The sequence below is a fragment of the Canis aureus genome, chromosome 17 (assembly GCF_053574225.1).
Source record: "Canis aureus isolate CA01 chromosome 17, VMU_Caureus_v.1.0, whole genome shotgun sequence".
In the NCBI taxonomy this organism is placed as follows: domain Eukaryota; kingdom Metazoa; phylum Chordata; class Mammalia; order Carnivora; family Canidae; genus Canis; species Canis aureus.
Genome location: NC_135627.1, coordinates 52,800,815 through 52,828,755, shown reverse-complemented (window position 1 = coordinate 52,828,755; position 27,941 = coordinate 52,800,815). Strand labels below are relative to the sequence as shown.

Sequence of the window (27,941 nt, the reverse complement as noted above, 5' to 3'; positions counted from 1 at the left end):
AAAAGAACCATGCCAATGATCCAAAGGAGCACTTTAAAGCCATTTCAAAGCATCTCTCAATTGCCTACTAGCATCACCAGGATGCCTTCCCATCATTTCAAATTCATAGTGTCTAACTCACAATGTCTTCTTTTTACAACCAATAAACCTACTTGTGTTCAAATTTTCTACCCTTAATTAAAGGCATCATTTATATAGCAATCCTTCCAAACTCTACGTTAGTTTCCTCCTCTCTTGTCCCCCTTCCTGCTGGCCACAGCTCTCCAGTCTTTCCCACAAGATCGCTCATACATTGCTTCCTTCCCTCCCGTTACAGATGGTCTGATATGTACCCTTATCATGTTTCCTTGGACACTGTAGCAGCGTCCAAATTGAGCTTCCTGCAAAGCCCATCACTCTTGTCAAAGGCATCTGATAGGAAGCTGCCAGAAAGGGCTTCCATGAAGCATTTAGAATTTCCTCTGAATAAGTAATAAGCATTTGTGAAACAAAAAAATTCAAAATGTATTGAGGATGAAAAGCCCATCTCTCTCCCAAATCTGCCCCCCAGCCACCATGTCTCCTTCCTAAAGGCAAGTATGTCAGCTTCGATGTATCTCTCCAGAGAGATTCTCTGCATAGACAACAAATATGTGCTCTTTCAAGGTTTAAATACATGGCTGTGGGCCCATACACACAAACCCCACCTGCACAGAGTAACAAACACAGCCTAACATTTTATACAAGCACATTGTTCCACATCTGGCTTTTCACACTGAATAATACTTGGAGCTCAGTGAGTATTTTTATTACATACAGAACTGATTCCTTCTTTCTCGTGGTTACAAACATTGTACTATGTGAAATATGTCATAATTCATTTCAACCAGTCTAACTGGCACATTTGGGTTATTTCCAATCTTGTGCTATTACAATGGGTGAGTAGCCTGGTATGTATGCCTTGGCACACATAAACAGTACTTTTCTCTACCTCTGCTAATTCTAGATAATATGAAGGCACTGATGAACCCAAGGACTTAAAAAAAAAAACAAACTTTCTTTACCACCTATGCTGTAAAGTGTGTATCTTGGTCATATTATATTTAACCTTAGGTTAAAATCTTTTAGAAGTTTTTCAGCAGCACTTTTGAGTGTAGTCCTGTCAGTCCTTACTGGGGGACATGCTTTTATCCATCCAACCTAAAACATACTCACATAAACAACACTTTACTTGTACAAAACAGCAACTCTAAATTCCTACGAACGTTCCCAAAAGGGGACACCTGGGTGGCTCAGTGGTTTAGCACCTGCCTTCGGCTCAGGGCATGATTCCGGGGTCCCCACATCGGGCTCCCTGCATGGAGCCTGCTTCTCCCTCTGCCTATGTATGTCTCTGCCTCTTTCTCTCTCTCTCTCTCTCTCTCTGTGTGTCTCTAAAAAAAAAAAAAAAAAAAGGTTTCCAAAGGGAGAAGGATTAGCTGATTTGTTCTCATACTTTTCTTAGAGCACTCCAAGATTTTTTTAGTCTAGCTACAAAAGGACCAACGGTTTCTTGTTTCCTAGGACTCTGGTCTGAGGAAGCTCATGATAACATTAAGAAGTATTTCTCTGGGTGAGACTCTTGGAAAAGATTCTGTATCATTAAATGAAAAGATAAACATGATACCCCTACAGAAACAATGATAAGATAATTCATTTCTAAAAGTCTGATGTCCAAGTTAGAGGAAAAAAGAATGCAAATTTCAAACCCCACTTGTAAATATTCAGCTTTCATAGAATAAAGCCCTCTACACTACGTATAAGTCCATGTTAAGAGGCAAAACAACCAGTCAAATTGCATTAATGTGGTATCATTTTAGAGTGCTATAAAATAGATTTAGCCAATATAGGTATAAAAAACATGTGGTTTGCCACTATCATGCATCGAATAATCAGGAGACCACCGCAATCATTAATCACAGCAAGAATCATGTTTATAAGACTTATTGTTGATAAAAAATCATCTGAGTCACAATGTAGAGTTCAACTAGAATACAAATACTTGTGGGCATATAATAATCCAACCTCACTGGGGAAATCAGGGAACTTTGCTCTCTAGCTAAATCTTGAAATGACACATTTCTCCCAAAGGAAAACTAGAGTTTACAAGTATCATTCAACATTCATTCAACAAGACACATTCTTTCATTCCTTAGGCAAATATTTATTGTCTTTCCCCTCTGTGCCAGGTCTGGTGTTAGCCCTGGGGATCCAGTGGTAAGGAAGACAGTCTTTGCTTCTGCAAGGAAATTTCAGTGTCTACCATCCCCTCTCACTCCCTCCCACATACACATGCCATGCAAAGATCTCTCCAACAGCGCTCTTGAAGGATGGTCACTCAGCTCTTGCTGGGTGGTATAATGAGACAGTGTGTGTCAAGTGCCCGGCAATCTCTAAATCCACTCCTCCTTGCCTACTCTCAACAAACTCCAGGAGCTGGGAGCTCTGAATTCCACACTAGCTGTGCATAGCTATTAGTCATCCAACCTTGAGAAATTCATTTCAGCTCTCTGAACCTGAGTCTGCTCTGAGAACTCTGTTCTTGAAGACCCCTTCCAGTTCACAGGGGATGAGAGGACTAGAGATTTCTAATAATGGACAGAGCCATTACATCACAAGAGGCCTGTTCTATCAGATGACTCAAGTTAGAAAGTTCTCTTTTAAGTAGAGTTAAAATTGTCCCTCTGTGAATTCAACTGTGAATCTTTGTCCTGCACACTGCAGTAACACAAAACCTGTCAACTGCCTCTTATGCATGATAATCCCTCGAACATTAAAAAGATGTCACATGTTCCCAAATCTTAAGATAAAGAGTGGCCTCTAATGGCAATCTCATGATTTCCCAGACCTTTGTATAAAATTGGTCACCTTCCTCTGTGAGCTCTTTATCAACATTTCTATTTAAAATACAGTGCCCAAAATAAAATGTAGTATTCTAAATTGGCAGTAGGACCAGCAAGTGCTAGCTATATAGCTGGTAATGCAATATAAGACTCTATGATTGACCTGGAGGAGAAAAGACAACTGAAACATAAAATACAATTAGAGGAATACTATCTGAACCATACTTCTTGAAAGTTCCACAATAAAGATAGCAGAGAGGTCAAGAGTACAGAGTGCCGTCAGGTGACCCAAATGGGTTCAGATTCTAGTTATTACATGTGTTAGGTGCTCACTTCTCTGTTTCAGGTGTCTCATCTAAAATGGAGAGCACAATGGCATCTACCTTACAGGATTTATTTAAAGAATTGAAAGGATTATCAGCATTTAGAAGAGGCACATAATAGTTACAATAAATATCATCATCAGAGTAGGCAATTTATTTGTCTAAGTGATTACTTAAATGATTATTTAAAACCTGTGTTTTAATAACCTGTGTTCTGTGATGTGTATTCACAAATGACATAAAAATAACATTTCATCCCTTCCTTCGTAACTAAAGATTGAGATACTAATGGATAAAAGTAAACTGATACTTAGGTTCAAAGGATGTGGTATCTCTCTTAAGAGAGAAGATGAACTGGATTATAATAACAGAGGAAGCTAAGGGAAAAACAAAATAAACAAAGTACACATTAAAGAAACACATTTTCCCCCTCCCATTAAAACACAGCCTGCTCATTTCAACTACATCACAAATGTATAATTTTTGGCATTTTACGTGCCGTATATTCTCATTATTGGCTTGTTTTTCATACATACTTTCTAAAACTTCTTTGGAGGCATCAACTCTAGTGCTAATCAACCTTCAGTCATGTTGGCTGTGGCAAGTGACCCCTAAACTAATAGGACTCTGTTCCAGGGCTTGGTTAGTTCTAAAAATAAGTGCTACCACATGGTATCTGTGGTTCACACAACCGGGTAAGCCAGCATGGATGTGCAGTCACCCTGACATTCCAAGCACACTCATAGATCACTCACTAGAAATGTTAAGAGTATTAAATAAATCAAATAAATTACCTCTGCATTTCTTTCTAGTTAAAAAAAAATGTTTTCTTCATAAACTTCCAAAATAAGTTTTAACAATGTCAATACAATAATTTCTTTTAAAATGATGACTCGTGTATTTAACATTTAGCCTGTCCTTAAAATTGAAAGAAAATGGTCATTTGAATAGCACATTTTGAAAGTCTAATGTACAGATGCCTTGGTGGCTCAGTGGTTGAGCCTCTGCTTTTGGCCCAGGTTGTGATCCCGGGGTCCTGGGATCGAGTCTTGCATAGGGCTCCCTACGGGAGCCTGCTTCTCCCTCTGCCTATGTCTCTGCCTCTCTCTGTGTGTCCCTCATGAGTAAATAAATAAAATCTTTAAAAAAAAATAAAGTCTAATGTCTTCCATGTGATCGCGATGACTCTCAAATCATTAAGAGCTCTTCTTTAGCATATCCATATAGCTAACAAAGGAATGACCATTACAGAACGGTTGCTTTTCCCAATAACATCTATTAATATAAGATAAAAGTGGAAATAAATCTTCACCACACCTCTGAAAGAGAGGCAGGTGGATTTTTTTCTCCAGATAAAGTTCATCCATGTTCTCCTTCAGAATTCCCAAACTTGTTAGGAATTGGCAACACACTATCACTTGTGAAAGGAACAGGTGGGATCATAACTCCAGGATAATAACAGCGACTAGCACTTAGTATACTGTATGTGCTCATCACTCTGCTGGGGATTGTAGGGAATTATCACATTTCATTTAATCCTCATAACCCCGCTGATATCCTCCGTTACGGTGAGAATACAGATTCACAGGGGTTAAGTAATTTGTCCAAAGTCACATAACGAGAGAGGGCCAAGCCAGGACACAAACCCATGTTGTCTGACTTCACAGTCTAAGGTCTGCCACTGAGTAAGCCACCATAAGCTGGGATATACACATCATGACTAGTGAGAAAGAGACAGAGAGCAGTGGGTGTGAGAAGAAAGAAAACAGAGGCAAAGACTAACCAGATGGAAAGAACCCTATGTGAAAAGGGAGAGCCCTGGATTAAAGCTCGGGAGGGCTGGGACCCTTTCTAGGGATGCACCTATGTGACCTGGGGTTAGCAGGGGAGTCAATTCTTCTCTCCAGTCTAGTAGAAGAACATGTTTGCTACAGTACAGAAGTGTGTGAAACATAAAAATGTTCAAATGAAAATAAAACTCCGGAATGCCATGCAGAAGTCAATAAAATCAAAAAGGAAATGAATAATTTAAAAAATGAACGAAAAAATTGGGAATGTGTTATAGATGCCATAGTCATAGAAGTGCTATGGGAGGGCACGTGGGTGGCTCAGTCGATTTGAGCCTCTGCCTCCGGCTCAGGTCATGATCCTGGGGTTCTGGGATCGAGCCGTGCATCAGGCTCCCTGCTCTGTGGGGAGTCTGCTTCTCCCTCTATCCCTTCCCCCTGCTTGTGTGCTCTCTCTTTCTCTCTCTCTTTCATGCTCTCTCTCAAATAAAATCTTAAAAAAAAAGAGAGAAAATGCTATTGTAGAATTTAAACTACACATAAATTAATGATGAACATTAATGAATCCTGAAGGCCTATGAAAGGCCAATAATGCTGTCAGGGGCTGTCCTTTTCCATTCCCTGATCATGTCACCGACACCTAACGTTGTGAAAAATGCTTTCAGGGTTTTATTGTCACCATCAGTGGTGTCTATTGCAAAGACACCTGTGAAACCCAAAACTCCAACCGAGGTCAAAATGATCCGATTTAATGTAATTAAATATGCGTGTGTGTCTGTGTGTGTGTGTGTGTGTATACATATCTATATGTATGTATATATATATATAAAAATCTCTTAATTTCAACATTGTGAGATCTGGAGGAGAGGCATCTGGCTATGCTGAGAAATAGATAAATGGATATTGCGTTAAGCCACTAGATTTGTGGTCATTTGTCACAAAGCAATAGAAAACCAATGTGTGCCTGAGGTGATTTAGACAACCAAAAAAAAAAAAAAAGACAATTGTTAACTCTGGGGATGGAATCACAGGTCTGTGCAAGGATGGAAAAGGGAAAAGTAACCACTGAGGAGGTAGGTCTGAACTATGTCTACATATCCTCTCACTCTCACAGTGTCTATGTTCCCATCCCATGAAGCTCGGCCAACCTCAGTGACTCACTCATAACCGACAAAATGCTGCAGAAACAATGCTAAGTAACTTCCCACGTGAGGTCAGTTTCTGTGGAGCTCTCTAGAACTGTTGCTCTCAAACCCACTGTACTAGAGAGTTTGGCATCAGGTTTTCAGGCAAAGCACAGCTTTTCCATTTTCCATTTGCTGATCACAGATTTTCCATTTCCTATTATCCCTTGTCAATATATCATTCTTAGGGACTTCAAAGCATTGCTGTAGTGAAGCTGAATTTGGCCATTCCTGCATTCTCCAGCCGTAGCACCACCAACTACACATTAACCTTTGACATGAACTAGCCAAAATAACACCATCAATACCAATCCATGCAATCCAGAAAGGTAGGATATTTAAATATTTAAAGATAGGGAAGACTGTCAATTACTGGTTAGAAACCTATCCCTTATTCTATTTTATGCCCTAGAAAGTTCTACCAAACTCATTTGCCGTAAAACTCTAACCATTAAGTGTCCACATTTCTAGCCCAACAAACTTCAGAAATAGCATTTGGTCGAGTGGATAAATCCCTTGAAAATATTTCAACAAAACGTCTTCTCATGTGTAAAATCAACTTTCATCTTATTAATTAAATCAACAAAGACTTAACGGAGAAGATACTATGAGGTAAAATGACATGACAGCCTGTCCCTGGGGAGATTATAATAAACATAAGCACCTAATTAAATATAAAGCAGAATACAGTGAGTTCCATAGTAAGAAAGGCACTAGAGGAGAGACTTAGAGGTTCAAGAAAGAGTTCTACGAAAGATAACCTCTCTCAAATCAAAGCTTTTCACTTCCTTTTACCTTTATCTAAATCAACATTCTAGACACCTTGTCTTTACCTGAGATTGTTCCATTCTTCAAATATTAAATTTTGGGACCTTCTTTCAGACTAAACTCTAGATCCCTGTTGAGGGAAAACCCTTACTGCTCACTCCCCCATGAGTATCCACAGAGGGAAGAAGACTACCGTTCACTCCCTAGGGAAGGCAAGTGGTTCATCACCTTATTCCACCTTTATTTGAGAGGAAGGAAAAAGAAGCAACAATTTATCAGAAGCTCAGAATTTAGTGGTTGTTGGATCCTGTTTGGCCATGAATAAGCTGTCCCTCACTCCCTATGTTTTATTCTCAGGAACTAAGAACACAGGGGAAGATGGATGAGTTATTGATCCCTCAAGTATCCAACAATACCTTTATCTTTCTGTCCAATATGCCTATAAACATCAACCCTGGACGAACCTTGTTGCTCTCTCTCTCCCCACCTTGAAGAAAATGTGACAGGCATAGGATGTAGGTACATTACTTAACTTGATCTCTGTCTTCGTTAGACACTATTTATTACCTCAGAGTCTTCTCCAGGTCCCCGTTCAATTTTCAACTCTCATTTTCTACAGAAGCTTCTCCAAATCCACGTAAACCCTGACTCACAGGGTTCAATTTTATTGAGAGACCTCGTCTTCAATTTTATTGAGAGAACAGTAGTATCGGGGTCTGGAATAAACGAACTTCTTGCACACACCTACCTCCATAAGCTTTCTGTCTCCCAGTCAACGCTAGTCTCTAAGTGGGCTCTGGCTCCCATGCCCTTCCATGTACTCAGCAGGAATCCTTCCATCCATTCTCCCCTCTCTCTCCTGATGCTTCAACTTTCGAGTCCAACAACAATTCTTTCCTCTCTTCATACAGACACACTCAAAACCCATTTTAAAAACAAAGCAAAAGAACAAGAACAACAAAACTATTTAAGCCTGAACAGTCTTCTAGTTATCTTTGATCTCCTTCTTACAGCCGAGCTTTTCAAAAAAGCAATCCATCCGGGCTTCTTGGCCTTGCCACCTGTTCCACAGTGCAGCCTGATGCAAGCCACCCTCTCCCGGAAGTCATTCCCATTAATGTGACCCAACGACCTCCAAGTTACCAAATTCCACACACACTTCTCATTTCTTCTCTGACTTGACCTCCCTACAGTACTGGATGTTTAACAACTTCCATCCTAAAACAATCTTCCCCAGGCTTTTCCTAACATCATCACCTCCTAAGACTCCTTCCATACTTCAGAATGCTCTTGTTTTCATTGGTCAAACTTTAAATTTTAACATTTTCCCAGGATTCTATTCTTGGCTTTCCTCTCGTCAAACTCAACTCTCCCTGGGGAGGTGGGAAGGGGGGCAGGAATATTTTACACCACGGATTATCCCACGTGCCTGTAAATCCATATGGCTGAATCTGAATGCATTTGCTTCCTCCCCCACCCCTGCCCCCACCAGTGCCTACCTTATCATGGCACTGCTCTCTATTTGTCCATCTGTCTGTCTTCCCTGCCCTGGCAAACCCGGGAGATGGACACAGCACAACACTGTCAGTAGCGGTAGCTTCCTTAGCAGGGCCTAGGAGTGTGGATGGGGGCAACACCACAGCAAAAGCAATGCATCTCACAGGACCCAGGAATATATAGTTATAAAAGCCACCCCGGAGGAGCATCACTGAGCTCTACTGTGAATATTGTGAGGGATGTAACAATATATGTATTCATCTCTGAATCTCTGTTGCTTAGCCCAAGTGTCTAACATGTGGTGCGTATTCAAGTCATGTTTTTTGCATGAAAGAAGTAGAAGGAGGAGATCTCTGAGATAAACTGGTAGAATTTTAACAGCTACAGATGGAGGAGAACTCATTCAAGCCAGGAGGAATGGGAAAAGTCCAGGCACAGATGGAAATGCCGGACCGGTGGGGTGCAGGAGGACAGAGTCTCAGTAACGCTAGAATGCAGAGGTATGATTTTACAAAGCTTGAGGATGGAGCTGCAGATGAAACCTGACAGGCAACAGTGAGCCAGTGAGTTCTTTCAAGCAATGTGATTTGTAACTGGAAAAGAATTCACTAGAACAGAGGATACCTCGTAAGTAGCTATCAAACGAATTACTTACATGAGAATAAATGAAGACCTGACCTATAGCAGCTGCCTGAACGACAGAAATAGAGTAAAACGCAGAAGAGAAGGGAAAAATATTATTTTTAATATCAAAGGTAAGAAACAGATTTTCTGAATATTCCAAAACAATGGAATTATAGCTGAAGTATTAAATTTAAAAGGAGTGAAAAATTTAAATCACTAAAATTAGAAGGCCTAAAATGGAAAACATTGTAAATACTTTCAAAAAACACATTTAATACATTGGTTTATTGACCCAAACAATCATGAATAGTACTGGGTACACAACAACTTTCAACTTTATTGGGTTGGCAGGAACTCCAACACGGGTAAGTTGACACACAGTTGGTAACGGAAGAGGACATTCTGTACATGTTCAGGAAAGTCATTCTATAACTTTTAAGAAGGAAGTCAGCAGAATATAGCCATACCGTGAAACTGTTGTTAGCATTTTTTGTGCTTGCTTCAGCTACACTGGCATCTGAGAGGTCAACTTCATCGAATATCAGAGACTGTTAATGAAAAAAAAAACACAAACACATTCAATGAAAACCTAACTCCATACTCATCAATAATTTTATTTATTTATTTATTTATTTATTTATTTATTTATTTATTTATTATTTTCTGCTATCAGGTCATGACTACAAAGCTATGTTAAGGATTAGGAATAGAAAATGAAAAAAAAGTCATTAGTGGTTCTTTGCAATTTCTTCTTAGAGTAAAGCCACAAAGTAAAACTAACTCATAAATCCCAAACTGAAAAGGTCTTTAAAGAACACTGTGGCACAGAGTTTCTATGCAAAATGTTCTGTGTTTTCTAGAAGTATAATTTATGGGGAACTCAGTGTGTCATGCACTCGTTCACACATGTGCGTGTACTATCTCTCTCTCTCTCTCTCTCTCTCTCTCACACACACACACACACACACACACACACAGCAATGCGTCTTGACAGGCAACAGCCTGAAACAACTTTGCCAGGAAAGCAGAGGCAGCATTATCATTCCCACATTTGCTAAGTGAGATGAGAACTAGTCCTGGCTTGGATCATGGTGAGTTACTGAACTTTCAGAAACTTATTTTCCTCATCCAAAAATGGGTTTGAATGAGAAGGTGAATGTGCTCTGCAAATATAAAATGATGTTTCTTTTGCACTTTTAAAAGTGGTTTTAATCAGAAAGTGTCAATGATAAAAACTCCACAGAAATAGAATCTTTAACGATGTTCAATTTAGAGATTAGGAAATTATGTGAAATAAACATATCCTTCTGACTTTCAGTCAGCTGGTCATTGTTCATACTCATTCAATGTTCTTGCAGCAAGACAGGTATAACAGAGAATCTCCAGAATGGCAGAAAAAGGGCCCCTTCCATCTGCACCCCAATGTTTATAGCAGCATTACCCACAATAGTCAAGCTATGGAAAGAGCCCAGATGTCTATCGACAGTTGAATGGATAAAGATGCGGGATATATATACATGGAATACTACTTAGCCATCAAAAAGAATGAAATCTTGCCATTTGTAATGACGTGGATGGAACAAGAGGGTATTATGCTAAGTGAAATAAGTCAGAGAAAGACAATTATCACATACATGATTTCACTCCTATGTGTAATTTAAGAAACAAAACAGAGGATCATAGGGGAAGGGGGGAAAAAAGTTGAAAACAGAGAGGGAGACAAACCATAAGAGACTCTTAACTCTAGGAAACAAACTGAGAGTTGCTGGAAGGGAGGTGGGTAGTGGATGGGGTAATTGGGTGATGGGCATTAAGGAGAGCACTGGATGGAATGAGCACTGGGTATTATATGCAACTGATGAATCACTAAATTCTACCCCTGAAACTAATAACAGTATGTGTTAACTGAACTGAATTTAAATTAAAAATTCAAAAAAATTAAAAAAATTTAAAAAATTTCAAAAAAATAAATAAAATTACGAAAGAAAGAAAGAAAGAAAGAAAGAAAGAAAGAAAGAAAGAAAGAAAGAAAGAAAAAAGAAAGAAAAGGGCCCCTCATCTGATAGCTTCCACCATCATTCCAAGATCCCTAAAGGGTACGCAAGTCCACTTCACTCCAAGCAATCTATTAGACTTGTTCCCTGACCAGAAAGAATTTATAATCTAGCACAGGAGAAGAAACAGACATAACTAATTGTAATATAAGATGGCCTATTGAAAATGCAAGAGAAGAAATAGTACAGAATGCTATGGAAGGTCACAGGTCATTTCTCCAGAAGAAAACATTTAAACTCTTGCTCTTGTGAATGGTGGAATAAAGACTGTTTGAGGGGATCTTAGAGAAAACAGGGAATTTCATCAAGTGGAGACAGAGGGAAAGTCATCTATGGGTGGTAAACATGGGGCAGGGCCAAAGGCTATCAAGTGCTCAGTGCCGCCTAGAGATGAATGTAGAAAGGCAGCATGGAGCCAAGTCAGGGACAACCTCGAACATAACGACTTTTAAAATAAGATTACTTTATTTGGTTATTGCTTGTACAGCTGCATAAACTAAGAATTACATTTGTTTGCATATTTGATTTTACCTCCCAGGGTATAACTCTACTAATTATATCAGGAACATTATTTTTTTACTATGGAAATTATCAATTGTTCAACTGACACAGTAGCAAGAAATCTCCATATTTTCAAGGAACACTAAAATATCAGCTTTAAATGGAAACTCCTCATTACTAAGTTTTCTCTTCCCAAACCACATCATTCTTACTTTCTTGGACTGTCATATAAAAGTTATGTAAAGCCTAGATTTCATTTCACTATGGTTTTTATTCTTAACTGCTAGCATAATTGAGAGATTGTTTTGTATCAGGCACCACGTATATTATCTCATTTAAGCCTCCTCAAAACAAGGCATGCAGCCCGCAGCCACTCTACTGGAATGTGCTGGAAGTGGGACACAAACTCCTGTCTAAAACCAGATGATGGATTCTTGGCAATTATAGCAATTTTCTCTCTCCTGGTCAAAGGTAGCAAGGAAGGTGGGGGGGGGACCCAAAATTTTGAGCCGATTTCATTTAATAAGGTTACATTTAATGTTCTACTTTCATTTAAGGGAAGAGGAAAGGAAGAAAGAAAACCATACTAGAACCTTCCCATAAGGCTGTCCTCCATAGACACGCCATGAAACTTGACTTCAATAGACTCCCTTGGGATTTGGTCCAAGATGGATCACACTCATACTGAATTCACAGAAGAACAGTAAGGCTCTAGTGAGCACCAAGACAAAAAGTTCATAGAACCAACATTTTTAATCCATCCATAACCTCAGGTGCTTGCAAGTAATATTCTTCCAAATTACCTTGGAGTCCTTTGCATAATAAAGCGTACGGCCTCGAAGCTTGAAGTAACGCTTTTTCCACCTTTGGAAGGAACTGGTTTGCTTCAACAGTTGTCCCTCTTTAATACTGGTCTGGGGAGAGACAGAAGCACAACAATATGATTAAAATGAAATTCCAAACCAAATAAAGTTCAGAATTAATGACACACTATCACTGATATTTTAAATATTATTTCCCAGGTCCTATAAATTAAAGGAGAGAGTAATTTCTTCTTTCTGACCAACCAAGGAAGGCTATATGTAAAGCCCCAAAGAGCAAAGGTAAATCTGACATGGTTCCCTGTCCTCCAAGTAGTCACACATAATAGAGGAGACACAAGCACCAAACTAATACCCCCCTTCAGTGTGACGTGCGCACTGCCTCGTATATAGTAAGTGTTCAATAATGGTGGAAAACGTAGAGGGGCAATTTCATGTAATGATTAAGAGCATGGACTCTAGAGCCAGAAACTTTCTATTTACCTCCTGATGCCAACACTTAGTGACTGGAGGATCTTAGGAAAGTTATTGAACTTCTTCACGCCTTTATTATTCATCTGGAAAATGGGACAACACCATGACATACCTTACAGGGTTGTTGTGAGGAATACGTTAAAAACATATAAAGGACTTACTGCATGGCATGTAGTAAGTGCTCATTAAATGTTATCATTAACTATGTATTATTGTACAAACAGAGTCAAAGCACTATGCGTAGTGGTCCGGCACAGTGGAAGCATCAGCTCCTTCAGAGGGAGTCGAAGAAGTCTTCCCAGAGGAGAGCCCGGGGTATGTCTTAAAGGAGTTGATCAGAATGACAAGGGACGGAGAAGCCTATTTTAAGTGTGTACAAAAGTAGAAAGACTTAAAACAGCATGCATATTTGGGGAATCTTCAAAGAATTTTCGTTTATGAAGACAGAGTAGGGTTGGCGGTGAGGGAGCAACAGGAGACGTGGCTGGAGAAGGCAGGTAGGGGCTCTGTGGCTCTGAGCCAGACCCTGTGCTGAGTCTGACCCCATACTTCATGTATGAAATTCATTTCATTATCACCAACAAGATACTTAGAACCCTCCGGCATCCTCTAGTACCGCTCCCTCCCTTTGTCCACAATGATGTTTTGCTTTTCAGTGGCCATGCATGTTCGTCTTAGGTCTGGACACCACATACTCTCTCCTCCTAGGCTGCTCTTCCCTCAGATATCCATCTGACCAACTCCTCACCTCCTTCAAGTCTCTGACCTTCTCAGTGAGACCCACAACCCTGACTTCTTATCAATACCACAATGCGATCTCCATATTTTCCCTCATCTTACTTACTCCCTCACACAAAGCCCTTACTATCCTCTTCTAATGTATGATGCAATTTGCCGATGGATTATGTTTATTGTGCTACCCCTTTTAGAATAGAATTTACCTGAGTTTATTATATCTAATAAAGTTAAATTCAATGCTTCATTTTAATTGGAAGGAAAGAAGAAAGGAAGGAAGAAGGAAAGTACACTTATAGCAAACTAAACTTACAGTCCTCCACTGAGAGTGTCCTTGGGAAACATGTCATGGGACTGACTCAATAGCCCCCCCTTGGGATGGGGTCCAAGAGGGGGTCACGTTTATACCAAATTCATAAAAGAGCAGTAATGAGATACTGAGCCTCCAGGACAAAAACAGCTCATAGAACCAAAATGTTAAACCCATCTCACTGGAGGGCCCAGTGATGCATCTCAAGTGCCAAAAATATTATCCGGCACACACAATATGCAGATCTCTATGAATGAATAGCAGGTACTGAGGTAAAACTCATGTCTGACTCCAGAGTTTATTCCCAAGCTCTACACTACATTGTTTTTTATTACCCACAAGACATAAACTATTGAGAAAAATGTGTTGTCACCAGTAAGATAGCCTAGTTCTATTAGTGTTTACTTTCAATGTCAAGGAGAGATTTTTCTCGATAGCTTGCTCTGAGATTGTCTTCCAGGAATTGTAAACTTTGGTGATAACAAAATATTTTTGAAACTTCATACCACAGAGCTCGATTTGGAGTCAGACAGACAGACTTCAAGCCGGGCTCCACCACACACCGAAAATAGGAAGCTGGGCAAGTTGCCTTAGCAATCTGTCCCAGTCTCCTCTCCTGAAATACAGGAATAATAATAAGACCAGCTTCACAAGCTTGTTGCATCTAAGTTAATTATACGATAATGGCCGGAGAGCACTTAGCACACTGTCTGGGTTACAGAAAACATTCAATAAATGGCAGAAAGTGTTATTATTATGATATCATTATGCTATTAAGTTCGGGGAGTATTTGCCAGGCACCAAATTCTAAGAGCTTCTTGGAAGAAGAAAGAGAACAAGTGTCTGCAGGCCACGGTAAGGGCAAATAACAGCTGGAGCAGAAGGGGAGAGCGTCAAGAGATGAGGTCAAAGGAGATAAAAGCCAGGAGATGAGGCCACAGTGGGGAACTCACTTTTTATTGTACGTGCAAAAAGCTAGTGGGATGTCTGAAGCCGGAGAGCGAGAATGGGAAAGTGTCCAAGGGGGAGACACTAGGGACTTGAGTGCAAGTTGTCGCATCACTGAGATGGAGAGAAGTGGAGCGATTTGAGATGTGATTTTGGAGGTTGAATCCACTGGGTTTACTGATAGGCATAAAGGGCAAGAGAAATGAGAAGAATCAAGGAAAAGTCTAAGCCTTTGGCTTGGGCAACCAGATGTAAAAGACCGAGAGAAAGGGGTGTAGGAAGAGTGATGCAGTGAGCGGTGTTGCTGCACTGCTGGAGCATCTGGTGGCACCCAGGGGAGAGTCCTAACCCTTACACTCAAACACAAAGTACTGAAATACCATAAAAATATAACTCACGTGAAGAACAAATCAGTTGTTCTAGAAGTGAATGTATTGGGATTTTTGTAAAGTTTTGTTTAAGGCAATGAGGCCAAGTTTGGCCTATTTATGTTCTTAAGCACTAAGGAAAGCATCAGTAACCTACTTCATTCTCCACATAGTTATCAGAGTTATTTTCTTTTTTTTTTTAAGATTTACTTATTTATTTACTTATTATTCATTTATTTAGAGAGAGATTAAGAGAGAATGAGAGCACAAGCAGGAGGAGGGGCAGAGGGAGACGAGAGAGAGAATCGTAAGTAGACTCCACTGCTGAGCCCAGAGCTTGATGCGGGGCTCGATCCCAGGACCCTGAGATCATGACCTGAGCCAAAATTCAAGAGCTGACCACTTAACCAACTAAGCCACCCAGCACACCAGACTGATTTGCTAAAATGAAAATCTGGTTATGTTATACCACAGCTTAATTCTATTTTTCCCACAGCATAAAGCCCAAACTTGCATACGTACCATAGAAGACCCTGCAGCATCTCTCCAACCTCGTCACCTACTCCTGCCCACGCTCCTCCCTCCGCCCTAAATGGCTTCTCCTCAATTGGCCCATCTTGAAAACCCTTCTCCATCTCAACTCTGATCCAGTGCCACTGCCCCTGTGATGGCTTCCCTGACCCTTAAGAGGAAGTCAGTAACCCCACCTTTGTCCCTCTGAAGTGCCTTACCCTACGTGTATAACAGCATCTATGGCACCAGATGGCACCGGCTTACTTGTGTGTGGTCCAGCCACAATGTGACCTTCCTAAGAGCAAAGACAGCATCCTACACCATCTAACACACTGGCTAACACTTTAGGGCCTCTGTAAATGTTGCCCTTAACAGCTTTTAGCTAAAGTAAAATAGTATGCAGATAACTTTGTATTTTTAAAGAATGAAAGAATTAGAAAACAGGGCACAGTGGCTGGATATGATACTAGGTTTTCCAGCATTCAGCGGGTCTGAGCCCACTTCTTTTCATGCATATAAAACCAGCAGCTGCAATGCACAAAGGTATATGGATCCCTGACTGAGGGGTTGGGGACAGATGGGAAGAAGACAGGAAAATGTCCATCTATCCTGATTGCTAATTTGGAGATGATCCTTACATAGTCCCTTTCAAAGCAAATAGTTTATCTGGTTTTTTTTTTTTCTGTATCACTTTATGTTCTTTAAATGTTGCATAAGCATGGATTAATCGGCAATGTGTGAGGCTGTAGGGGGAATATGAAGATGTGAAAGACACAGTCCTTATCTTCATGCATTTACAAACTTCTTTATGTTACACAGTTAATTTAAAATTCTTTTAAAAAAAAAAGAAGAAAGAAAAGACATTCTGAGGCTAGGTTACTTTCTTCTAAAAGATGGGATCTAAAATATTTAACTAGAAAGTACTTATTCACATGAAAGTCAATCCTCAAAATAAACTTCTGTTTATATATGGCTAGTTAAACAAACACTTCTTATAAAAGAAGGAGTATAACAAAAAATGATTAATTTGCAACAGCTCTAGAAAATATAATCATATTATCAAGTGTGGTTCAGAGAAAAACATGTGTTGGTCCAAAAATCCCAAAACACTGCATATACTAAGTGAATAAACAAGAAATCGTTCCTTAAAATCATGTTTATTATGTTCAATGTTCATGTTCAACTAGAATAACAATTTGAAGTTAGTAGCAGATGAAAGAAAGTTTATGATCAGAGAATCATAATTAAGAACCTGTTAAAATTAAGTATTAAATTTTATTTTTATTTTGCTCACAATCTCCAGGACAAGGGATACACCGTTCCTTCCCTCAAAAAAGAGCTTAGAAACATTTACATTTAACTGACATTCAGTCATATAATCTGGCAGATATTAGTTTAGTGCTATCCAACACTTATGAAAAGTCAGTAAAGCCATGTAGACTTCGCTGTAATCCAATAACCCAGTTTCCAGATGTTAAAAGCAAAAAGTTCAATGAACTTGGCCTTGGAAAAAATTATTTCAATAAAATAAACTTAAAGTTGAAAACTCTCTTATCTAGCTGGCTTTCCAAGGAGGTCTGTAGTCTCATGTCCTAAAGCTGTGGAATTGCTTATTTCATGTTCCCTGTCTAGCTCCAAAAAAAGTAATTTCTCTTTTATTTTTTTTAAGATTTTATTTATTTATTCATAAGAGACACACAAAGAGAGAGAGAGGCAGAGACATAAGCAGAAGGAGAAACAGGCTCCACACAGGGAGCCTGATGTGGGACTCGATCCCGGGACTCCAGGATCACGCCCTGGCCCAAAGGCAGGTGCTAAACCGCTGAGACACCCAGTCATCCCTCTCTTTTCAAAAATTTTAAAATCATTTAAATCTTTAAAAAAATATTAGAGCACATGGGTGCTCTAAGGTTTCACCTATAATTTCAGAAACACCTGTGTGCCACAAGTTGAAGCTCCTTGGGTGGAATACTACTTTACTGTCCCAAGGAGAGCACAATTTTAATAGTCACTCAGTGAGCCATTTTATAAAGCAAAGAATTTTTGAAAAATCAGTTACTGCCCGATTATCTGATAAATGTACATTTTCGTATGCTGACTTTTTTTGGCCATCAAATAGGTGTGGTGAAACGCTTCATATAGTGAAATGGAAATGTCAGCGATGACTCATCTTTTACAGATGTCTTCAAAAATTCCAGAAGAATCTATAGCTTCTCCTCATCTTGTCCCAATATGACCCCGTAACTTCTCTTCTAAGGAATGGGAATGAAATTAGTTATTATGGACTGAATGTTTGTGTGTCCTCCCAAAAGTGAAATTCTAACCCCGAATTTGTTGTTATTAGGAGGTAGGGCCTTTTAGGATTTGTGACCTTATAAAACAGACCCCAGACAGTTCCTTCTGCCACATGAGGACACAGCAAGATGATGGACATCTATGAACCAGAACGCAAGCCCTCACCAGACACTAAATCTGCCAGTGCCCCGATTGGGACTTCCTAGCCTCCAGAACTGTGAAAAATGAATTTGTTGGGGAGGCCCTCCAGTGTACGGTATTTTTCTTATAGGAGCCTGAACAGACTGAGACGTGGGTCGAGAGAGTTTTCACACCACTTCCTTCTCATCTCTCTCTCCCTTTTTAAAGATTTTATTTTTTAAGTAATCTCTACACCCGATATGGGACTTGAACTTACAACCGAGAGAGATCAAGAGCAGCATGCTCCACTGACTAAGCCACCCAGGCACTCCTCGCCCCCATCTCTCTTAACTATTGTCAATTCTATCCCCTCGAATAGGAAATTTTTCTTTGACACATACATTTCCTTATCTGTTTTTGTTATATAAGCTCCTGAATGCTGTCTGTGCCTTCTTGTGTGCCTGTACAGAACCTATAATATCGTTGAGCCTATTTGACTTTCTTTAATGGTAAGTCCCTTTGGTTTTATAGACTTTAGTCTCTAAATTGGAATTAATACCTGTATATCAATATGTGCTATGATGACACACAAGGGAGTGGATACAAAAGAATACATAATTCTTTAAAAATGTAGTATGACAAGATATTATCTTGACTAATCTTAGTCCCTAGCATAAGTATTGTTTATTATAGTAAGATTTCATTTCTTCAGTCCATCCCTTTCCACTCCTCCTGTCATTGCCTTGGACCTCCAAGCTCCTCCAACTCCCTTGGACCCAACAGTTTCCTAAATGTCCTCCATGCCATCCATTTTTCCCACCACTAGTCCATTCTTTCCACCATGGACAGAATTATTCCCCAACAACAGATTTGATCCCGTCAAACTCTAGTTTAATATGTTCAGTGGTTTCCTATCACCCACAGAATAATTCTAGCCGTATGAACTGGGCATGCAGATCCCCCTTCCACAAGTGACCCATCTTCTTGTGCGGGTTCATCTTCAAGAGTCCTAAATTCACCTAATAGCAGAGTAGAAGAGAAGCACTTGCTAATCCTCAAACCCTCTATGCTTCCCTATGTCCAGTCTCTTTCATGAGTTCTTCCTTCTGCTTATAACATGGTCCTTTGCTTCTTGTAACCCCTACCCCAAGGCTCAGGCCACCAGTACATCCTAGGTATATCCATAGCACTATGCTCATACATAATTTAGAGCATTAGTCTTGTTGTATAGAGATTTTTAAAAATCTGTGTCTCGAGAGAGACACAAACTAAGGGCCGCTGGAGGGGAAGGGGTTTGGGGGAACAGGGTAACTGGGTGATGGGCATTAAGGAAGGCATGTGATGTAATGAGCACTGGGTGTTATATAAGACTGGACTTCTACCTCTGAGACCAATAATACATTATATGTTAATAATAGACTTAAAAAATTTTTTTTTAAATTGTGTGTCTCTCCTATATCTTATTTACTTTTCCATCCTCCATATAGCCATATATGGCCATACAGCCATATAACCTGACATTAAGAAAACAATTAATATATGTGAATCAATTTATTGAGTAATCAGTGAAGGTTGTTTAACCTGTTTATCCTATGAGGCCACTGTGAAGCTCAATGGGGACTGTTTATCCTGTGAGGCCCCAGGAACAATAGAATAGAGAATCCAGAAGTAGACCCTCAACTTTATGGTCATCTAATATTCGACAAAGCAGGGAAGACTATCCACTGGAAAAAAGACAGTCTCTTCAATAAATGGTGCTGGGAAAACTGGACATCCACATGCAGAAGAATGAAACTAGACCACTCTCTTGCACCATACACAAAGATAAACTCAAAATGCATGAAAGATCTAAATATGAGACAAAATTCCATCAGAATCCTAGAGGAGAACACAGGCAACACCCTTTTTGAACTTGGCCACAGTAACTTCTTGCAAGATACATCCATGAAGGCAAGAGAAACAAAAGCAAAAATGAACTATTGGGACTTCATCAAGATAAGAAGCTTTTGCACAGCAAAGGATACAGTCAACAAAACTAAAAGACAACCTACAGAATGGGAGAAGATATTTGCAAATCACGTATCAGATAAAGGGCTAGTTTCCAAGATCTAGAAAGAACTTACTAAACTCAACACCAAAGAAACAAACAATCCAATCATGAAATGGGCAAAAGACATGAACAGAAATCTCACAGAGGAAGACATAGACATGGCCAACATGCACATGAGAAAATGCTCCGCATCACTTGCCATCAGGGAAATACAAATCAAAACCACAATGAGATCCCACCTCACACCAGTGAGAATGGGGAAAATTAACAAGGCAGAAAACCACAAATGTTGGAGAGGATGTGGAGAAAGGGGAACCCTCTTGCACTGTTGGTGGGAATGTGACCTGGTGCAGCCACTCTGGAAAATTGTGTGGAGGGTCCTCAAAGAGTTAAAAATAGACCTGTCCTACGACCCAGCAATTGCACTGCTGGGGATCGACCCCCAAGATACAGATGCAGTGAAACAACGGGACACCTGCACCCTGATGTTTCTAGCAGCAATGTCCACAATAGCCAAACTGCGGAAGGAGCTTCGGTGTCCATTGAAAGATGAATGGATAAAGAAGCTGTGGTCTATGTATACAATGGAATATTCCTCAGCCATTAGAAATGACAAATACCCACCATTTGCTTTGATGGGGATGGAACTGGAGGGTATTATGCTGAGTGAAATAAGTCAATCGGAGAAGGACAAACATTATATGATCTCATTCATTTGGGGAATATAAAAAATAGTGAAAGGGAATAAAGGGGAAAGGAGAAAAAATAAGTGGGAAATATCAGAAAGGGAGACAGAACATGAAAGACTCCTAACTCTGGAAAACGAATTAGGGGTGGTGAAAGGGGAGGTGGGCGGGGGGTGGGGTTGACTGGGTGACGGGCACTGAGGGGGGCACTTGATGGGATGAGCACTGGGTGTTATTCTATATGTTGGCAAACTGAACACCAATAAAAAATAAATTTATAAAAAAAATTATTGAGTAATCAGGAAACAGAAAGTAAGAAATTGAAGTAACAACATCTGTGAACCAAAATTCCCCATGTGTAAAGTGAAGATAAAGATCACCTGCCACCTTCCTCAGAGTTGTGGGGATGAAACCGAATGTGTAAATATCTGTCATAAACCCCAAAGGCTATATTAAATATCAAGTCGCATAAGTAAGGTACTATTTTAGCATGTCATACTCGTGGGAAAAGGTGTTTTAAGTGGTTAAATAAAGAGATAACACTCTTGAACAAGGGCCCAATGCTTATATAAAGGGAGATTATCACACAAAGACTATGTGTGTGTGTGTGTGTGTGTGTGTGTGTGTGTGCACGCACATGCATGAACCATTTATTTTATTCTATGTTGTGGTGGACATAGACAATTACATTTGAGTTTTATATTTTCTGAAAACCTTAATGAAATGAATTCTAAAGATAGTAAAAAAAATTAATATTCTAAGTGTTACATAAATGAGACATTTTTAAAGAGTAACATATAATAGTAAGATAATGTGTACTTCAATATGCAAATGACTACAATGGCGGACATAACAAAGGAAAGAGGTGATTACATCTATCATAAAATCTCCATTCATATACCAACCTCAAATGCCAGATGCAAAAAAAATAAATAAAAATTTAAAAAAATGCCAGATGCAGGAGTGACTAGTATGGACATCAGTGACATAATAATTTTCTGAAGTTGTAAAGAGCTCCTGGTAAAGTTCTGACCATAAACCAAAGTATACAGGCATCTGGGTGGCCCAGTTGGTTAAGCATCTGACTCTTGATTTCAGCTCGAGTCATGATTTTAAGGATCGTGAGATGGAGCCTTGCATTGGGCTCTGCACTGGGCATGAAGCCTGCTTAAGACTCTCTCTCTCCCTCCCCTTCTACTCCTCCCTCCCTCTCTGTCCCTCTTCCTCCTCTCAAAACAAACTGTAAGCTTCTCTTTCTACACACAGTAGTTATATACCTGGAAAATTAAAACCTTGTAACAATACTTTATGATTTTGTATTCTATGAAGTTAGGTTTTAACTCAGGTGATTATAAACAATGTTTGCCCATGATATCCTATAGGACATTTGAAGGTCATCAATGATAGAGGACAATTCTTTGAAGTTTTCACCTGCCAGGTATGTTGTAGGGTTGCTGGCTTGGAAGGCTCACTATGCCAAAATCACTGGGATGATTAAAAAAAAAAATGCATCCACAAATTTCCAAAACACCTCTACTGAGAATCACTGTTGTAAGGGCTCCAGATCTATCTGTACTCCTAATCTTTATCTGAGCCATTTTCTTTTTAGGAGCAATTATGATGTCATTTTGGTGATGTATCTGGCAAGTTGTGGATTTGGAACCACTTCCACGAAGACCAATTTTAATCACATGAAGTATTCAGTCCCCAAAATGCATAATTCTCTAAACATTAAACATAAGAACACAGTGCAATCACGAACTAGCATTTAATAATGGAGCAAGGTTTACAACTACTATATATCACTATCTCACATCTTAGAACGTTGGCCTAAGAATAGTCCAGCAAGGATAGAAAGTGCCTTGGGTCCCACGGCACTTCAAAATTCAATTAGCTGGAATAATTGAACTGATGGATCTACCATCCCAACTAGCCTGTGAGCGAAATGAGAGAAGGATGGGATCCACTGCAGTCACCACTGTGGCCCAGCACTTATCACAGTTCTTTGCACAGAAAATAGCCCCTAATCATTATATTAAGGAAACACTTGAATGAATGATGTAAGGAAATTTTGAACTGTACGTTATCTTAAGAGCTCTTAAAGGGAGAGCCTGGGCAGGGGCCTTGCCAGCATTCTGAGAGTTGGATCCAGAGGAACTTCCTTGGTGGCCATCTTCTCCTTGGCAAAGGCCCTTGGAGCAATTATAAGCATTTAGTTGTTGACTATTCTACTTTTTTTCCCCAAAAATTAAAAGCCATTCTGTTTTTATCCACTAGCATGTTTTCATCATTCTTAACGGAGGCCAGCTCTCTTGTCAACATTAATATTGGCTTTGGATGGCATATGAGGCAGATATATCTGGAGAATGTATAAATCAATTATTATTCTGAACAGATTTTCTATTCTTCCATATTTTATCCAACAGTCAAACTTACATAATTTGGCTTGAAAGGTGGCCAAACACGTCACTCATTTGATCCAATGTCTCTGAAACTACAAGTCTATCCTTATCACAAGTCTCAATGTATTGTGTCTCCTATCATAACATTGCTTTTTTTTTTCTTTTACTAGCCCTTCTAAATATCCTTTGTGTGATTATAAAACAAGAACTATTTTTCTCCACAAACATGCCAGAAGCTATGCTGAATGATTACTGCCTCTCTTCTCACAGCTTTGGAAGGTCAGTCATTGGATCTCATTCTGAGTCTGTCTGTCTACCTCTTTTATCAGCCACGGGTTCAAATGCTTCAAGCCTGGCTTTTCTATGAGCCTCCAAAATTTCCCTCAGGTGCTCTAGATTCCAGACCTTTTTGGGTTTCCTGCTTTGTGTCCTTTCCCCTTCTGAATTTTATTCAACCATAAACTTCCTACTTCCTTAAAAACAAACTTGGACCTCTTTATTAATAGGACTATACATATAGGGGGCCTCTGGGTAGTATAGTTGATTAAGTGTCCGACTCTTGGTTTCCGATCAGGTCATGATTTCAGGGTCCTGAGATCCAGCCCCAGGTCAAGAGACCACTTCAGATTTTCTCTCCCTCTGCCTCTGCCCCTCCCACTTATGCTCTCACTCTCTCTCTCTCTCTCTCTCTCTCAAATAAATAAATCAATCTAAAAATAATAAAAGGACTATACTATATTACATTAAGCTCTATTAAATACACAGTTGTTCTGAAATCTGGCCGGTCATCTGAATGACATGGAAAACTTGATGGACATTAAGAACCTCTGTTCATCTGGGAGGTTTTGATTCAATCAATCTGGGATAGGGCATAGAAACCTACACATATTAAAAGCTCTCTTGGTGATTGTAATCATCAGTCAGGCTTAATAAACCCTCACATAAACAATATTTAAGTAATAATTTGTAGAAACTCTACACTTAAAATGTGTCTTTCTCCAAGCGTGGAGCCCCATAAACATGCTGCTCCTGCCCTCTCTGCACCCCTACTGGCTCTGCTCCAGTAGAGGTGGGGGGGGCAATAATTTGGGTTTAATAACAGACCAGGCCCACTCCCATTTTCCTCTTCCTTCTCCTGAGAGCCAGCTACTCACAAGAAACCAGGTTCTACTCAACTATCGTTCAGAGAAAACAGGTACTTGATTCGCAGAAGAAGGTAAGGAATGAAGAGCTGGGATCTGCACTGGATACCACCATGTGCTGGGTAATGGTGGGACAGAGAAGAGTCATCCAGCTGCTTATCCTGCCCTTTCCCTAATATGTCTCCAGCCTGCACCAGCACCCAAAGCCAGGGCCAGCACCAGCCTGACCCTGCCAAGAAAGCAAATGCCAGTAGAGGAACTGCAGTGATTACAAGAAGGGGATGGATGTTTCAGTGAGGAGCCAGGTGATAATGCACTAATACAGAGGTAGTCCAGCCTACAGAGGAATGGACACATGGTGTTTTTCTGAAGCCAGTGTTTAATGACAATGGAAGAGGGTGATGCAGGTGCTTTGCCATTTACATCACAAAATACCCCTTTTATAAGATGCCACTTGGAGCAGCTGTCCTCCAGCAGTTTTGTGCACTAGAAGAATCTGAGGAGATATGACCAGGTGCTTTGAAAAAGTGACCCAACCTGACCAGCTCAACCTCCTCATTCTGGGGTACCTCACAGGAATTTCTACAGTTCCATGAAACCCAGTTCGAAAATTGTGAGGCAAGAAGATTACATGTGTTTCAATACAATGATATTTAATGTTCATACAATAAAACCTTGCCATTTAATATCTTAGAAGGTAAGGAAATAGTTTTTTTTTATTTGCATTCTTAGAAAAATATATAACCTCTATTGGTTTCTGTTGATTTTACCAGAATTGTTACTTTTACATATAACACTGGCTCAGGTTGTCTAGGATATATAGGTTGAGACAAAAATGTAGTGTGGTCATCCGTCATACACTGGAAGCATACACCCTCTAGTGCTGTGCATACAAGTGGCTGTCAAGTCAAGTGAGGCATAAAACTCTAAAACGGGTCTTTGGTTCTGCAGTTTTTCATCCTGCCATGTCAATCCAATGATGGAAAAGGCTTTCCGTCACAACTCCTGTCTAAAAAGGAAAAAAATCTAATGTGGCAGACAAAGGCCAGTTATGCTGCAGCATGCACAAACCCTGAGAAGTGATTACTAGGTCTGCTCCTCAAGAAACCGAGAGAACACACGCACCAGGACACAAAATGAAGAACCCATACTTCCCTGGTGCCTACTGAGGTATTCTGAAAATTTTAAATATATTCCAAATATCTTTGTTATTTTATTTGATAGATCATGAACCCTAATATTTGGGACATTGATATTTAAATGTAAATGAATATATTCTAAAGCAAAGTCATGGAGGTTACACAACGTATTATAATTACCCTCTTTGCTAATGAACCATCCAGTTCATATTAAAGTACTTTGTCCCTTATATTGGTTTGTAATTTTCTTGAGAAGACCTATATACATGTAAATTACCTTCCTGAGATTGTAGTTATTCTGTGAAGTTTTATTTGTTCATTCCTAAAATTAAGTTCTACCTCTACTTTCGATATATTCCTTCTTTAGGAGTTTCTGAATGCAGTTTTCCAAATAATATTTAAAAAATTAAAATATGTGCTTTTATAAAGTGCTCTTACACTTTTATTTAAAGGAGAACATACAACACGCACACGCCGAGTCAACATCAGACATACTTTCATAAAATATAATGAACTACAACAGATTACCACTGGGTGGTAGTGGTGTCATGCCTAATGCTCAGGTTTTCTTCCAGAGACAGGAACACGGGTAGGCCTCTTGTCAGAGTTCCTTGCCTATACCTGAGAGCGGCACATAACTGCATTGTAAAGGGGTTTTTTAAAAAAATCTATTTTTCCAATTCTGAATTTACTTTTTCCCCTATCAAACGCCTCTACTCACTTCCAAGAATAATCCTTTGCCCACACATGATGTTCTGATGTAACCACTTTCCCACAAGGCCACAATGACACAACTATTTTGATGTGCAGGCATTTTGATGTGGCCTAAAATAAACCACTAAATGCTATGTTAATTTTTTAAACTAGTAACTAATGTACAAAACAGACAACCTCACGCCAGGCCTGAGTCTCACAAGTCTGCTGCTCTCTCTGGCGTTCCCAATCTTAGACTGCTGTTCGGCTGAGGGAGAAGCTTAGAGTCAGTGGTGCAGCCAGCAATGAGAAGGGAAATAAGGTGAAGCTCAGGTCTGGTAGCCTGACCACATATAACCAGGAGTCATATATTTACTACATATACTTATCTCAGAAAGGGCTATTAACCATTCTCTGCAAAAATATCTGCTTATTTTCTGGAGTTTTGATTACATCTTAGATAACCTGCCTCTCAAATTCTCTGGTTCTTCTTCAGAGATAACATGGCTCCCTAAAGCATAAGAAATTCTCAGATCTCTGCCCATTCTCTGAACTGATAGGTAAATATGTAACATAAATTACATATATGCTATTTTCAAAAGATAAACTATTTTAATGATGGTTTCAATAAGCAGGACTCATACCCCTAAAAGAATAATCTAGTTCTATCAGATTTTTTTAAAGATTTATTTATGAGAGAGAGAATGAGCAGGGGACGGACAGAGGGAGAGAGAGAGAGAGAGAGAATCTCAAGCAGACTCCCCACTGAGTTTGGAGCCCCACTCGGGGCTTGATCTCACGATCCTGAGATCATGACCTGAGCCAAAACCCAGAGTCAGACTCAACTGACTGAGCCACCCAGAAGCCCCTCAGTTCTACCATATTTTTTTTAAAAACATTTTAACTGTTCACAGAAATGGATAAAATCAAATGTGGGTGCCCTCTGTGATCAGGATGGGGCAGAGATGTAGGCTGTGTAAGCTACTAGGTGAAACATGGGTTCTATGCTTTGGCCATAACAGTCGGTTCCTTCATGGGATCCATCTCCCTCTGAGATCTTCCCTGCCCTACTCTCTCCCTTGTCAGAAAAATTTAACTCTTCCTTCTTCTGTGCTCTCTAGTACACTGTTCTTCTGTCTCTCTCTACACTAGTCTAATAATCGGTTCACACGATGGGTAGTGGTGCAGCGCTATGGCCTGGTTGCAAATCCTAACTCCACAGCCGACTGGCTGTTAAAGATGTGGGGCAAATCACTGCACCTACATTTCCTCTCCTTCACCAAGGTAGATGACGACGATGACAACCAATTCATCGGGGTGTCTTTCAGACTGCATGATTCAATATGTGTAAAGTGTGTTTCCTGAGACACAGTGCTCAGTAGATCAGTGGTTCTCATGTTGTTCTTGCTTCTGTCCGCTACTCCTTTAGTGTCAGTAGGCTGCCCAAAGGCAGGACCATGTTGACTTCATCTCTGTGGGGCTAGTAGCCAGCCCCATGCCCCTTGTCCCTATGCTACCCAATTGTGATCAGTTTGTTGATCAACTATTCTCTCTCTCCATACCTAATTGTTCCCCCTCATACACTGCTCCCTTGGCATGTCTGATCTGAAAAAGTAAAAAACTTTTTTTCACCTGGTCATTACATC

At 39.8% G+C, this 27,941-nt stretch overlaps 1 protein-coding gene across 9 annotated transcripts in view; it reads right to left on the bottom strand.

The window, feature by feature from the left end:
* The window catches only part of DGKH (diacylglycerol kinase eta), a 180,706-nt gene that overhangs the window by 95,036 nt on the left and 57,729 nt on the right, over nucleotides 1-27,941 (bottom strand). For 8 of the 9 annotated variants that reach the window (XM_077855528.1, XM_077855534.1, XM_077855532.1 and 5 more), the window contains exons 2-3: nucleotides 12,403-12,513; nucleotides 9,512-9,592 (exon numbers count right to left, since the gene is read on the bottom strand). In XM_077855528.1, coding sequence (XP_077711654.1) covers nucleotides 9,512-9,592; nucleotides 12,403-12,513 — 192 coding nt within the window. Of the gene's footprint in view, nucleotides 1-2,505; nucleotides 2,619-9,511; nucleotides 9,593-12,402; nucleotides 12,514-27,941 lie in introns of those variants that run through there. The other variant, XM_077855536.1, reaches the window with a different exon arrangement.